Source organism: Mobula birostris, chromosome 5, assembly GCF_030028105.1.
Source record: "Mobula birostris isolate sMobBir1 chromosome 5, sMobBir1.hap1, whole genome shotgun sequence".
Taxonomy (NCBI): Eukaryota; Metazoa; Chordata; class Chondrichthyes; order Myliobatiformes; family Myliobatidae; genus Mobula; species Mobula birostris.
The window spans coordinates 191,488,524-191,502,039 of NC_092374.1; the positions used below are offsets into that span (position 1 = coordinate 191,488,524).

Below are 13,516 nucleotides of genomic sequence, written 5' to 3' on the forward strand. Positions count from 1 at the left end.
TAACCCATCCACTTTGTGCAGGTTATACTATCCCCAGAAGAGATCCCAATGACCCAGAAATCTGAACCCCTGCCCCCTGCACCAATTCCTCAGCTAAGTATTTATCTGCCAAATAATCCTATTTGTACAGGCAGCAGTCCAGAGATTACTGCCCTGGAGGTCCTGCTTTTTAGCTTTCCACCCAGCTCCCTAATATCTCTCCAGGACCTTCTCCCTTTTCCTACTGATGTCATTGGTGCCAACATGTATCAAGATGTCTGCTGCTCACTCCTCTTTTAGAATGCGATGCATCCAGATGATAGGAGACCTGATGGGGCATGGGCTGGAGATTTTGTGGCTGCAAAAGAGACAACAGGATGGTGTGTTGCCTCCCGGGCAGTGGGGTCCAGTATGTCTCAGAGCACCTGCAGAATACTCTCAGGGGGGAAGGTGAGCAGCTAGAGTTCATAGTGCAAGTTGGCACTAATGACAGAGGTAGAATAGGGGAAGAGGTCCTGTGCAGACAGAATAGGGAGTTGGGAAAGGGGCTGAAGAGCAGGACCTCCACAGTGGTAAACCCTGGATTACTGCTGGTGCCAGGTGCAAGTCAAGGCAGGAACAGTACGACAGTACTAGCTGTGGAACGGGTGCAGGGGGCAGAACTTGGATCACTGGAACCTTTTCTGCCCCAGGGGCGACCTTTAGAGAGAGACAGGTTTCACCTAAACTGGAGGGGAAGTTTGGCAGGGGGATGGGACCCAGAGCTCTAGGTGAGAAAGTGGAGGGATGAAGAGGACGGTAGATGCCAGGGCCAGTAAGACTAGCAGGAACAAAATAATAGATATAAAAGTTGCTGGTGAACGCAGCAGGCCAGGCAGCATCTCTAGGAAGACCCTTCGTCTCAGCCTGAGATGTCGACTGCACCTCTTCCTAGAGATGCTGCCTGGCCTGCTGCGTTCACCAGCAACTTTTATGTGTGTTGCTTGAATTTCCAGCATCTGCAGAATTCCTGTTGTTAAAGTAATAGATATGATAGGTCGGCTAGTTTGCAGTGAGTGTATTTTAATGCTGGGAGTATTGTGGGTAAAGGTGATGAACGTAGAGCATGGATCAGTACATGAACTATGATGCTGTGGCTATCGCAGAGATCTTGGTTCAGAGAGACAGGGTTGTGTGCTTAATATCCCAAAGTCCGATCTTTCAGAAAAGATAGAGACGTAAAAGAGGTGGGGGGAGTTGCACTACTAATCAGGGACAACATCACGGCTACTCTCAGAGGGACTTAATGGAGGGCTTGTCCACTGAGTCTGTATTGGTACAACTCAGAAATAGGAAGGATTGTATTGTATTTTATTGGATTGGATTACAGACCCTCCGATAGCCACTGGGACATTGATCAGGCAGATTAAGGAAAGGTGTAAAAATAACAGGGTTATTGTCATGGAACTTCAACTTCCCTAGTATAAACTGGGACCTTCTGAGTACTAGATGGGGCATAATTTGTTAGGAGCATCCAGGAGGGTTTCTTAAATCAATCTGCAGACAGTCCAACAAGAGGAGGGGCTGTACGGGACCTGCTGTTGGGTAACGAGCCTGGCCCAGTGACCCACCTCTCAGTGGGTGAACAGTGACCACAACCCTCCCGGATCAGGGGATTAACACCATTCAGACCAGGGCCTGCATCGCCAAGGTCTGGTGGGCTCCGGACCAAGTCCTGGTTAAACAGGACTAGTATAAGTAAGCATGAATGTGACAGGCTGAAGGGACTGTTTCTGTGCTGTATGGCTCTACAGCCTCAACCCCTTCTCTGAAAGTGGGGTGTCCAACAGCATAGAGTTGGATAGGACCACCTTCTAGATGCTGTCCCCAGTGTTTCCAACAAGTTTCCTCCCCTCCCCCCACCCAATGTTAAACTTTTGAAAAGTGAAATGAAGATAAGTTCCATCTGCCAGAAGTGGCCAACTATTTTACTTCCAATCCCCATTCTCACATATCAGCCCACGGCCTCCTCTTCTGCCACAATGGGGCCATCCTCGGGGTGGAGGAGCAATACCTCTATTTCTCTCTAGGTAGCCTCCAACTCGATGGCATCAACATCGATTTCTCCAATTTCTAGTAATTTTTTTCCCCATCCATCTTCTTCCATTCCTCATTCTGGCCTTATACCTCTCCTCACTTGTCTATCACCCCCTCCTCCTTCCTTTCTCCAATGGTCCACTCTCCCCTCCTATTAGATTCCTTCACCTCCAACCCTTTACCTTTCCCACCTCTCACCTCCCAGCTTCGAACTTCATCCCCCCTCTCTCCCCCAGCTTCACCAATCACCATCTCCCTTGTACTCCTTCCCCTTCCCCTCCAGTCCTGATGAAGGGTCTCAGCCCAACACTTCACTGTTTGTTCATTTCTATAGATACTGCCTGTCCTGCTGCGTTCCTCCAGCATTGTGTGTGTGTGTGTGTGTTACTCTGGGTTTCAAGCATCTGCAGAATTCCTTGTGTTTACAGTAAAGATCAGGTTTTTTTTGTGCTGTTTTTAATTAAAATGCAAGTGAATATTTTCATCGGAGCCTCTTGTGAGAAACGTATTTTATTTGAGCTGGGCAGCACCAGGGGCCGACGTTGCAATGTTTCCCCACTGCCTTGCTCTCAAACTTGGCTCCTGCACCAGCCCTGGTTCATCCCGTTGCCCGAATTCCCGATCTACCAGCACAGTTCAAATCTCTCTCCCCGCAACCCCCCCAACCCTCCCTGGAGGAATGTGCAACACAGAGGCAGCAGATGTGGAGGGGTTGACATCTCAGGGGGCAGCTTTGGCCGTCCCTGTACACCCAGCTTAATTGTGGGAGGGGCTGATGTCCTTGGGCAGCTGGAGTACAGGGGAGGGGAAGACTCGTGCAGGGGACGTCCCGGTGGGGCGATGCCTGAGGTCCTGGGCCCAGTTGGGGGCAGAGGGGGATCACTGAAGCCAGACTTTGGGAACGAGGAGGAGGGGGATGCAGAGATGCCATTTCCTGAGGTTGGAGATATGGGAGCAAGGATGGGGTCAGGGTTTAAGGACTGAACACAGGAGGCATTGCTTCACGCACAGGGTCACACATCTTTGGGTCTCTGCACCACTCATTCTGGAGGACACATGCACACATTGGAAGCAGTCTGCGTGGAAATCTGACCACCTCTATGGGAGGCCATCATGCCAGCCCGCAGGAGGTCCCAGTGCCCATCTTCTCCAGCCCAATGCCTTACTCTTCCTCAATTCTTCCTGGACCCTCCCCACACACCCACTGGCCTGTTGTTGTGAGGGGGGTGGAAATGACAGCACCCACGGGGAGGGGTGGGGAACTGAGACAGGCACAGGCAGAACGTGCAGATTCCACACGGACAGACAGAGCTGCAGGAGACTGTAAATCAAAGCGAACCAGACCGCGGTGGGAATCCAGAGAGTGTGGGATGGACCCTCAAAGCTGTGGTCACTGGGAGACAGTTCCTAACCCGACCCGTCGACACCATTGTACCGTGGAGGATCACACACTGTCCTCTCTCCCTCTGGGTCTGAGTGGGGCAGTCAGTGAGGGGTGTGGCAGCCCAGGGTCTCTCCTCAGCTCGAGCCGCGGAGCATCTGTTCCAGTCCCCTCTCTGCCTCCGTCACTCGCTGCAACTCCTCCCGGACGGCCTCTGCCTGCAGGAGGAGACAGTGGGTCAGTCAGCACTGGGCAGGCACCCAGCACCCAGCACCCCCCTTCAATCCCCGGACCACCTGAGAGAAAGTGGGGCACGACAGGGAGTGGGGGGGGGGGGAGGGAGGCGGAAGCAGGGAAAGGAGGGGAAAGGGAGAGAGAATGGAGGGGCAGTGAATGGGCAAGAAGAGTATTGATTGAGGAGTGTTGAGAACTGAATCGTGGAGTGGAAAGTGCAGTGTGAAGCGTGGGGGGGAGGGAGGGTTGGAGAGGCGGGGGGGGCAAGGGATGATGACCAAGAAAACGGGTAGCAGGAGGGGTGGGGTAAAGAGGGCAGATTTTAAGGGAGGAGGTCCTGTTCGCAGCCCCCCTCCTCCCACATCAGAATGCCCCATCGCAATCTACCCCCATTCTTATCACCACCTTCCGTGCATGCTCCAGCTGGATCCTTTCCGGAACCTTCTCTCTGTACCCAGCCACTCGTGTCCGGCCAACTGCTGCCTCCAGCTCAGCTTCCAGACGTCGCCGTCTTACCATCAGCTTCTCCAGCTCCCTGCGGGGGTCCCTGGCTCCCTACGGGGGACAGAGAGAGAGAAGGTCAGAGGGGAAAGATCAGCCAGAGCCAGGGAAGAGGTTGGAGAGAGGTCACAGAGATAGGTTATGGCAAATTTAAACTCCATTCTCCTGCCTTCTCCCTGTAACCTTGGATGCCCTGATCAAGCAAAAACCTATCAACCTCTGCTTGAAATAAGCCCAGTGACTTGGCCTCCACAGCTGTCTGTGGCTATGAATTCCACTGATTCACTACCCTCCTCCTTGTCTCTGATGTCCCTCAGTTCTGAGGCTGTGTTCTGTTCTTGACTCCCCTTCCACAGGAAACATCCCCTCCACATCCAATTTGTCTAGGCCTTTCAATGTTCAATGAGATCCCCCTTCATTCTTCCAAACTGTAGCAGGTACAGGCCCAGAGACTTCAAACATTCCTCATACATTAACCCTTTCATTCACGGGATCGTTCTTGTGAACCTCCTCTGGATCCCCTCCAATGCAACTCATCACTTCTCAGATATACCACCACCCCAACTGGGTATGAGGTTTCACAGGGATGGTCATAGAGAAGCACAGCACAGAAATAGGCCCGTCAGCCCATCTAGTCCATGCTGAAAACCATTTAAAATGCCAACTCCCAATGACATGGTCCATACCCCTACTATCCGTGTACCTATCCAGACTTCTTTTAAACATTGAAATCGGGCTCACATGCACCACTTGTGCTGGCAGCTCGTTCCACACTCTCATGACCCCCTGAGTGAAGAAGTTTCCCCTAGTGTTCCCTTAAACTTTTCACCTTTCACTCTAACCCATGACCTCTGGTTGTAGTCCCACCCAACCTCAGTGGAAAAAGCCTGCTTGTATTTACCCTATCTATACCCCTCATAATTCTGCATACTTCTATCAAATCTCCTCTTAGTCTTTTACGTTCTAAAGAATACGGTCCTAACCTATTCAATCTTTCCTTAAAACTCAAGTTCTCCAGACTCGGCAACATCCTTGTAAATTTTCTGTGTACTCTTTCAACCTTGTTTTGATCTTCCCTGTAGGTAGGTGACCAAAACTGCACACAATTCTCCAAATTAGGCCTCACCAACACCTGAAACAACTTCAACATAATTTACCATTTCCTACACTCAATACACTGATTTATGAAGGGCAATGTACCAACAGCTTTCTTTATAACCCTGTCTACCTGTGATGCCACTTTCAATGAATTATGGACCTGTATTCCCAGATCCCTTTGTTCTACCACACTCCTCAGTGCCCGATCGTTCACTGTGTGAGACCTACCCTGGTTGGTCCTACTGAAGTGCAAAACCTCGCACTTGACTTCACTAAGTTCCATCGGCCATTTTTCCAGCTGATGCAGATCCCTCTGAAAGCATGATAGTCTTCCTCACATCCACGACACCCCCAGTCTTGGTGCTAATCGCAAAGTTTTTGATCCAGTTAACCACATTATCATTCAGATCATTGATACAGATGACAAAGGAAAAGGACCCAGCATTAATCCCTGTGGCACACCACTAGTCACAGGCCTCCAGTCAGAGGCAACCGTCTACTACCCTGTCTGTCTTCTCCCACAAAGCCAACATCTAATCCAATTTACTACCTCATCCCGAATGCCGAGCGACTGAACCTCCTTGACCAGACTCCCACATGGGACATTGTCACATTTCTTGCTAATGTCTATGTAGACAACATCCACTGCCTTGCCTTCATCCGCTTTACTAGTAACTTCCTGAAAAAAATCTAAGATTGGTTAGACATGTGCTACCCCGCACGAAGCCATACTGACTCTTCCTAATCACTCCATGTCTATCCAAATACTTTCATATCCGGTCCCCTAGAATACAATCCAATAACTTTCCCACAAATGATGTCAGACTCACAGGTCAGAGCTCCCCCACCTACCTGGAGATGCAGGTGGACCTGGCAGTGCTGGTTGACCACAGCCATCGCGCATCCCTCGGGTGGCTTCACACCGGGATCCAGCAACTGCGTCCGTCCTGAGCGCGACAGTGTCCGCAGCGGCCCGAGGAAGGGGTGCAGACGAACGGCCTCCTCCTCCCGACAGCAGACGTAGACTGTGGAGAGATACAGACGGAGGGCAACGCTCATTCCGGGCTGGGTGTCGGGAGGGAGGGAGCTGCTGCGCACCATGTCCCAGGCGGTAAGCAGGACCAGGGTGGGGGGGGGGAACCTCAGCTGCCAGGGTCCAGGCGGTCCAAAAGGCCTGTCTCTGCTGTATGACTGTGATTTACCCCCCAGACTACCTCCCCAAAACCCGTTGTTACTGCTGCAGAGGCCTCCTCCTCCCGACAGCAGAGAGACGGAGAGGGCGATGGGATCGGGTGGAGTGGGTTCCGAAGGAAAGGTGTTGGAATAAAGGAGGATATAGATTTGCCCACAGTTCATACCCCAGATATTTATCTCCCCGAATATTCTCCCCCCATATCTGAGTATTTCCTGACCCTCTCCCAGTCTCCCTCTCCCCACCGAGTTCCCCTGCTATCCCCACACCCTGTGGGTGTTCATCACCAGGCTTTCCCCCCACCCCTGGTGTTTCTCCCCCACCTGATCCCTCCTCCTCCCCACCTCCCCGGGTGTCCGAACCCCTCCCCACCCAACTCACGGTCCGGCCGCGCCTTGGTCAGCTGGTAATCGGCCCGCACCGCCCTCACCGCGCGCACCACCTCCTGCGCCAGCAGGAAGTCTGACTCCAGCTGGGGGCAGCTCCAGTCCGGCTGCGGGAAGAGAACACACCGAGTTACCGCTGCCCCGTAACCCCTCCCACCGCGCCAAGACTCGACCCGTCTGTCCGCGGGCACTCGGACCAGGTGACCCCAAAGGGATCAGCACAGGCTGTGAGGGGCGGAAGGGCCTCATTCCCTGCTGCAAATCACTAGTCACTAGTGGATGAATTTCTCCTCCCACTCTGCACCCCCTTTACAGAGGTTCAATCTTTCACCGAAAACTCTTTAACCCCCACAGACGTACTGCTGAAAGCACCTTGCCCGGTCGCATCACGGCCTGGAATGAAGCTGTGGAGAGCAGTGGACTCTGCCCGATATTTCACCGGCACGTCCCTCCCCACTATCTACAGGAGGTGTCGCCTGAAGAAGGCAACTTCTGTCAGCACTCAGACCTCGGCATCGTCCCGCAGTACAGCAGCCTGAAGTCCCACACCACCAGCTTCAACCAGTTGGTCCTGGAACCAACCTGCACAGTCCCAATCGCTCCTGCAGTATGAGCACTATGCACTAAACGGACTTCATTATAATTAAGTTCTTTCTTGAAAAAATTATGCATAATATATGTTCAATATATGTTTTCTCTTGTGAATGTTCTGCCTCTAATGTCGTGTCCCTGAGATGCTGCAGCTAAAAAGTTTATCATTGCACCTGTGTGCACATGCACTTTTGACATTAAACTCGACTTTAACTTTTGTCAGACAATCTGAAAATAATTGAAACTTTTCAAATGATTTTATGGAAGTCCAATTGTATCTGACAAATCTGCTCCAATTGTTTGAGGATATAACAGGGAGGGTTGATGTGGGGGACCCTGACGATGTAGTATATTTAGATGTCCAGAGGCACATGACATGGTGACACATATGGGGCTAGGGCATAAACTAAGAGTAATCAGAAACACTCGGGGATATTCGAGTATCAAAGGAAGTGTGTTAGAGGACCGAAATCCAGAGGGGTATAATTTATGTTGTATAAGTTGTGTGTAATTTTCTTATGAATGTTGTATATCTGATGCTCTTTCCCTGTGGTGCTGCTGCAAGTTAGCTTTTCCTTGCACCTGACTGTAGCCTCAAAATGGTTGGTGGTCAGCTGAGATCTGAAAGGCTGAAGGGCCTCTCTCCCTGCCAGGCATCCACCAGCAGTTCAGATTCTGGTTTCCCGACACAACCGCCACACAGCAGAACGAAACGTGGACCCCTTTATCCCACTCCCACCCACACCCCGGGCCAGTCTCCTACCAGCCACCCGAGGTTGGGATACGGGGCGAGGCAGATGCTGGGCTCCGGCCACTGCTCCTGGCCCGGCAGACGCTGCCACAATTCCTCGGTCAGGTAGGGCATGAAGGGCGAGAGGAGGCGGAGGGAGAGGTCAGCACAGGCGTGCAGGACCTGGAGGGTCCCCTCCCGAGATTGGCCGTCTTCTTCACGCAGAGCTGGCTTCACACACTCCTGGAGAGAGCAAAGAGTGGGGTAAGTCAGGCAGTTAGGTGAGGGGGAAAGGAGTCCAGGGGTCGAGGGGTTAAAAAAAGTCTGGGGATGAGGGAGGTCAGAGGGTACAGGGTCAGACTGTGATGCTCTTCCCCCACCCCACACTCACCAGGTAGACGTCGGACAAGTCGTGCAGCCAGAAGCGGTGCAGGGCCCCGGTGACCAGCGACAGGTCGAGCTCCTGAAACCCGTGGTCACACACACGGACAGTCCGCTGCAGCCTCCCCAGCACCCACCGATCGATAGCGGCCGTCCCCTCCACCTGCACACCACATGTCAATGCCGCACATGATCACTGTCGGCTCTCTGTATCCTGACCGTCCACACAACATGGCCATCCCCTTTTCCCCTGTCCAGCTATCCCGGGGACCGTCCACACCCACACAACATGGCCATCCCCTTCTCCCCTGTCCAGCTATCCCGGGGACCATCCACACCCACACTGAGCCCACAAAATGTAGCCATCCCCTCATCCCCTTCTCCCTGTCCAGACATCCCGGGGACTATCCACGCCCACACAATGTGGCCATCCCCTTCTCCCCCGTCAGGACATCCCGGGGACCGTCCACACTCACACAACATGGCCATCCCCTTTTCCCTGTCCAGACATCCCGGGGACCGTCCACACCCACACTGAGCCCACACAATGTAGCCATCCCCTTTTCCCTGTCCAGGCATCCCGGGGACCGTCCACACCCACACTGAACCCACACAATGTAGCCATCCCCTTTTCCCTGTCCAGACATCCCGGGGACTATCCACGCCCACACAATGTGGCCATCCCTGTCTCCCCACCCGGACATCCTGGGGGTACAGGTCTGATACCAGTGCCCAACACTGTCTCCTTTCCCTGTGTGTATATATGTATACACACACACACACACACACACTCTCCTACCCTGCTTCCACTCACTGCAGCCCAGTCACTCAGGAACTGTCAGGTTCTGTCCGCTGGGACGGGGACCCACCCCATTCTCGAGTGCCCCAGACGTCACCCCTGCCGTGAGACCCCCCCCCCCCCCACCGTCGTGGACAGAGTTGGCCCCAACCAGCAGGTGGATCTTCCCCTGGCCGGTGCCTCGTCCCCACCCAACCCCCGCATCTTCCCTTTGCCCCCACCTCATCCAGCGGCAGTGGTCGGAAATCTCTGGGCAGGGCGGAGAGGGTGAACTTCACGGCGTTCCAGATCTTGTTACAAAACCGTCGGGCGTTCAGGAACGAGGCAACATCCACATTAATGTCTTCACCTAGGGGTGAGGTGGGGGAAAAAGCGGGAGATGGGGAGATCCCGGTGATGCAGCAACAGAACAAGATAGATGACAGGGCGGGACGGGGTGGGGGCGATGGGGATGGACAGGCTAGGGCTTAGGGAATCGGAGCGGGATGAGACGGGGAAGGGGTTAACACCCCTCTCCCCCGATTCCTGTCTCCTTACCTTGACACCGGTGGGAGCACAGGGCGAAGCGCAGGGCATCCGATCCGCACTCCGGGATGCCCTGTGGGAAATCCCGGCGCTGCCAACACAACATCCCAGTGAGGTGATCAATCCTGTATCCCCTGTGTGCCATCACCTTTCTGACCACCCACTCCCTCACCCCTCCCAATCTCAGCCCCCCAACTCCTCTCTCAATATTCCCCCCCACCCTCCTCCACTTCCACCCACCCTTCAGTTCAGACAACCCCCCCCGCGCCCGACTTCACCCCCCCCGTTACCAGCACAACCTAGCCTCAACCCACCCCACCAAAACCTCAGACCCCCCCCCCAATCCCGATGTAGACATCCTCACCCGCTCTGTGACTTCTCTCAGGGGTCCCTCACATGCAATCCCGCTCCTGAGGGAGTCTCACCCACCCACATGCCCCTCCCGAGGGACCCTCACACCTACCTGCCCCTCCAGGGCGATGCGTCTCTCCCGAGGATCCAGGTTCCCCTCCTGAAGCTTCTCCTGCAGACGCTGGAAGAGACGAGAGTCAGCGAGGGCCCCGTCCCGGACAGGAATCACAGGATGACAGACTGGCAGGCTTACAGGACGGGCCACAGCGGTGGGGAGGGGGTGGGAGAAGGTTAAGAGCTGAGGAGTTGAGTTGGTCTCCCTCCCTCCCTCCCCCTACACCTTCACAGAGCAGAGACCCACCTGCAACGAGGTCCCATTGATCACGTCCAGCGGGTCAATGACGTTCCCCAGCGACTTGCTCATCTTCCGACTGTGGGCGTCCCTCACCAGAGGGTGGAAGAGGACCTGTGGGGTGGGGAGATCATTGACTGGTCAGGGTGGAGGCAGGTGGACAATGTGACATGCAACGTTTACTCGTGGGTGCAGGAGAAAGACGCACACTTGTGCATGGTGAGAGATAAATATAAACAAGTAAATAATATAAATAAATTAATTATATATAGAGGTAGGTAAGGGGCAGAACAGCGAGAAAGGAGAAGCACAAAGACACAGATACAAGTATAGAAAACAGACAGGCAGGAGCACACACACACACACACACACACACACACACACTCTCACACAGAGGGAAGGGGTGGTATTAAGCCCCATTAACCCTCCCGGCTGCGAGCCTCCTCCCCCCAGGGTCTGCTCCCGCCCCAGCCCACCTGAGGGAAGGGCAGCTGCCCGGTCAGTCGCTGGCCCAGCATCACCATCCGGGCCACCCAGAAGAAGATCAGGTCGCTGCCCGTCTCCAGCAGTGAGTTGGGGTAGAAGGTTTTCAAATCGGACGTCTGTTGGTTGAAAGAAACGCAGGGTCAGCTCCCAGCCAGCTGTCTAGACGTCCCGACCTGCATCACTCCCTCCCCTGGGGACGGGGACCTCCCCGAATGTCCCAAAGCTGCGGCCCCAGCAGTGCACAGGAGGATCCCAGCATGGTCCAGAAGTAGAGCAGGGGAGTGGGGGTAAGGGGGAAGATGCTCAAGAACAGGGATGAGGGGTGTGGATGGAGGCGGCAGGGGAATGGGTGAGGGGTGTGTGGGTGGACGAGGCTGGAACAGAGTTTCACACAGACAGGGTACAGGTAATAATGGGGCAGCAAGGGAGGCAACGATGTGTGTCGGGGAAGGAATCTCATCCTCTGGTCTCCCAGTGGAGGGACTGCAGGAGGGTGACCGGACGCGGGAGGCAGGGATGGGACTGGGCAGAGGCAAGGAGGAGGTGAGGAGAGGTCAGGTGTGGGGCACAGCAGCCTTCATCTCCCCGCGACTCACCTCTCGTGGCCACCCCAGAGCCGCGAAGGGGAAGAGTGCCGAGGAGAACCAGGTGTCCAACACGTCGGCATCTGTGGGTCAGAGAGCAGAGTCACCTGGGGGTGGTGCAAACGCACGGTCACTCACACACTGCCGACACGTCTGCAAAGCACACACATGCAGAGACAAACACACGCAGACGTTCACACAAAGTGAACTGGCAGCTGTACAAACCTGGACACACAGACCACGGGCATCATCACCACCCCCGCCCTACCCTGTGTCAGCGTGAGTTCGCTCTCCTCCCGGCCGAGTTGCCTCGCAGCCTTCCCTCGGGCCTCGTCCTCCGTACGACCCACCACCCACAGCTCGCTCGAGTCGTCCTGTAACGGGAGAGGGAGAGTCAGCCGGAGAGGGAGGGGGGGAGAGAGAGAGAGAGAGACACACACAGCAACCTCTCCCCGTCACCCTAACCCACATGTACTCTGTCCTGTTCCCCAGGTGGCTGCAGGTCAAATCTCAACCCACCCCATAACGATCCCCTCCCTCCCTGACTCCAGATTCCCACTGTCCATGGTTCCCACCCCTCCTCACCCCTGTTCTGGGACCGTCAACCCTCCCGGCAATTCCGAACACAGAAACACAAGAGGCTGCCGAGAAGAACACAGCCCTCCCCACCACTGACGACATCTGGAGGAGACGCTGCCCCGAGGACACTCACATCCAGGCCAGGCCCTCGTCCCATTGCTACCGAAGGCTGAAGTCCCACACTGAGCTTCAGGAATAGCTATGATCACAGACTCAAGCGATTCTGCAGTGTTGCTGGAGGGTTTTGGCCCAGTCGAGGGGACTATAGATGCTGCCTGACCTGCTAGGTTCCTCCAACATTTTGTGTGCTGTACCTTCCCACAATCATCAGGTTGTTGAATCCCTAATCCTCCCTCAGCAACGGAACATTACAGACCACCTCCCGCATTACCCTGAATACGTGTCTGATTGCAGCCTCCAACGTGCTGGCATATGCATCGATTTCTCCCCCACCCCCTCCCTTTTTCCATTCCCCTCTCTGGTCAGTCACAACATTGAAAAGGCCCTTGGACAGGGACACGGATTGGAAGGGGTTAAGGTGATAAGGGCCAAACACAGACAAATGGGACAAGCCTGGATGAGGCACTTTGGTCAGGGTCAGCATGGACCAGTTGGGCCGAAGGGCCTGTTTCTCTGCTCTGTGACTCCGGGACGATAAAATTGATCTGATTTCTCAGAGACGAGCTCCGTCCTTCACCCCTGACATCCTCCTCCTCACCCCCTCCCTCTCCTGACCACCAGCACTCCCCCCCATCACCAGCACCCAGCTGCTGGGCTGAGCAAGGTCAAAGGTCGCTGGGTCATACACACGCACCTTGGGGTCACGTGATCCGGGGAGCAAGACGCGATAGGCTGGAATCCGGTGACCCCACCACAGCTGCCGAGACACACACCAATCACTGGAAGGCAAGAGGTCAGAGGTCAGCCTGTGCTCTCATGGTCTCACAGGTTACAAGGAAGGGAGAGTGGAGGGGTGTGTGTGTGTGGGGAGGAAGGGTGGGGGGATAGCGTTGGTGGGGTAACGAGAAGGTGGGGGGGTGACAGAGGGGGGAACGTGCAGGGGGGGGTGACGGAGGGGGAGGGAGTGGTGGAGAGTGAGAGAGAGAGAGAGCGGGAGGGACCCACAGAAGACCGTGACTGACCGCCTCCCCCCACAATTGCCCCACCCGATCCCCCGGCCTCCACCCACCTGATGTCAGACAGCCAGCTGTTCCAGATGTTGTTCAGGGAGGCAGGAACGAAGGTCAGATCTCCACGGTCCACAGCCTGTGGGGCAGACGGGTCAGTGATA

At 54.9% G+C, this 13,516-nt stretch overlaps 1 protein-coding gene across 1 annotated transcript in view; it reads right to left on the minus strand.

Annotated features, from left to right (window-relative positions):
* Positions 1–2,499: 2,499 nt before the first annotated feature.
* The window catches only part of vars2 (valyl-tRNA synthetase 2, mitochondrial), a 29,805-nt gene continuing 18,788 nt past the window's right edge, over positions 2,500–13,516 (minus strand). Inside the window, exons 15-29 of the mRNA XM_072259154.1 lie at positions 13,415–13,491; positions 13,040–13,124; positions 11,915–12,020; positions 11,659–11,729; positions 11,053–11,178; positions 10,586–10,690; positions 10,337–10,405; positions 9,886–9,964; positions 9,570–9,697; positions 8,560–8,712; positions 8,202–8,411; positions 6,843–6,954; positions 6,122–6,294; positions 4,076–4,225; positions 2,500–3,654 (exon numbers count right to left, since the gene is read on the minus strand). Of these exons, the coding sequence (XP_072115255.1) occupies positions 3,574–3,654; positions 4,076–4,225; positions 6,122–6,294; positions 6,843–6,954; positions 8,202–8,411; positions 8,560–8,712; positions 9,570–9,697; positions 9,886–9,964; positions 10,337–10,405; positions 10,586–10,690; positions 11,053–11,178; positions 11,659–11,729; positions 11,915–12,020; positions 13,040–13,124; positions 13,415–13,491 (1,725 nt within the window). The 3' untranslated portion in view covers positions 2,500–3,573. The remainder of the gene's footprint in view (positions 3,655–4,075; positions 4,226–6,121; positions 6,295–6,842; positions 6,955–8,201; positions 8,412–8,559; positions 8,713–9,569; positions 9,698–9,885; positions 9,965–10,336; positions 10,406–10,585; positions 10,691–11,052; positions 11,179–11,658; positions 11,730–11,914; positions 12,021–13,039; positions 13,125–13,414; positions 13,492–13,516) is intronic.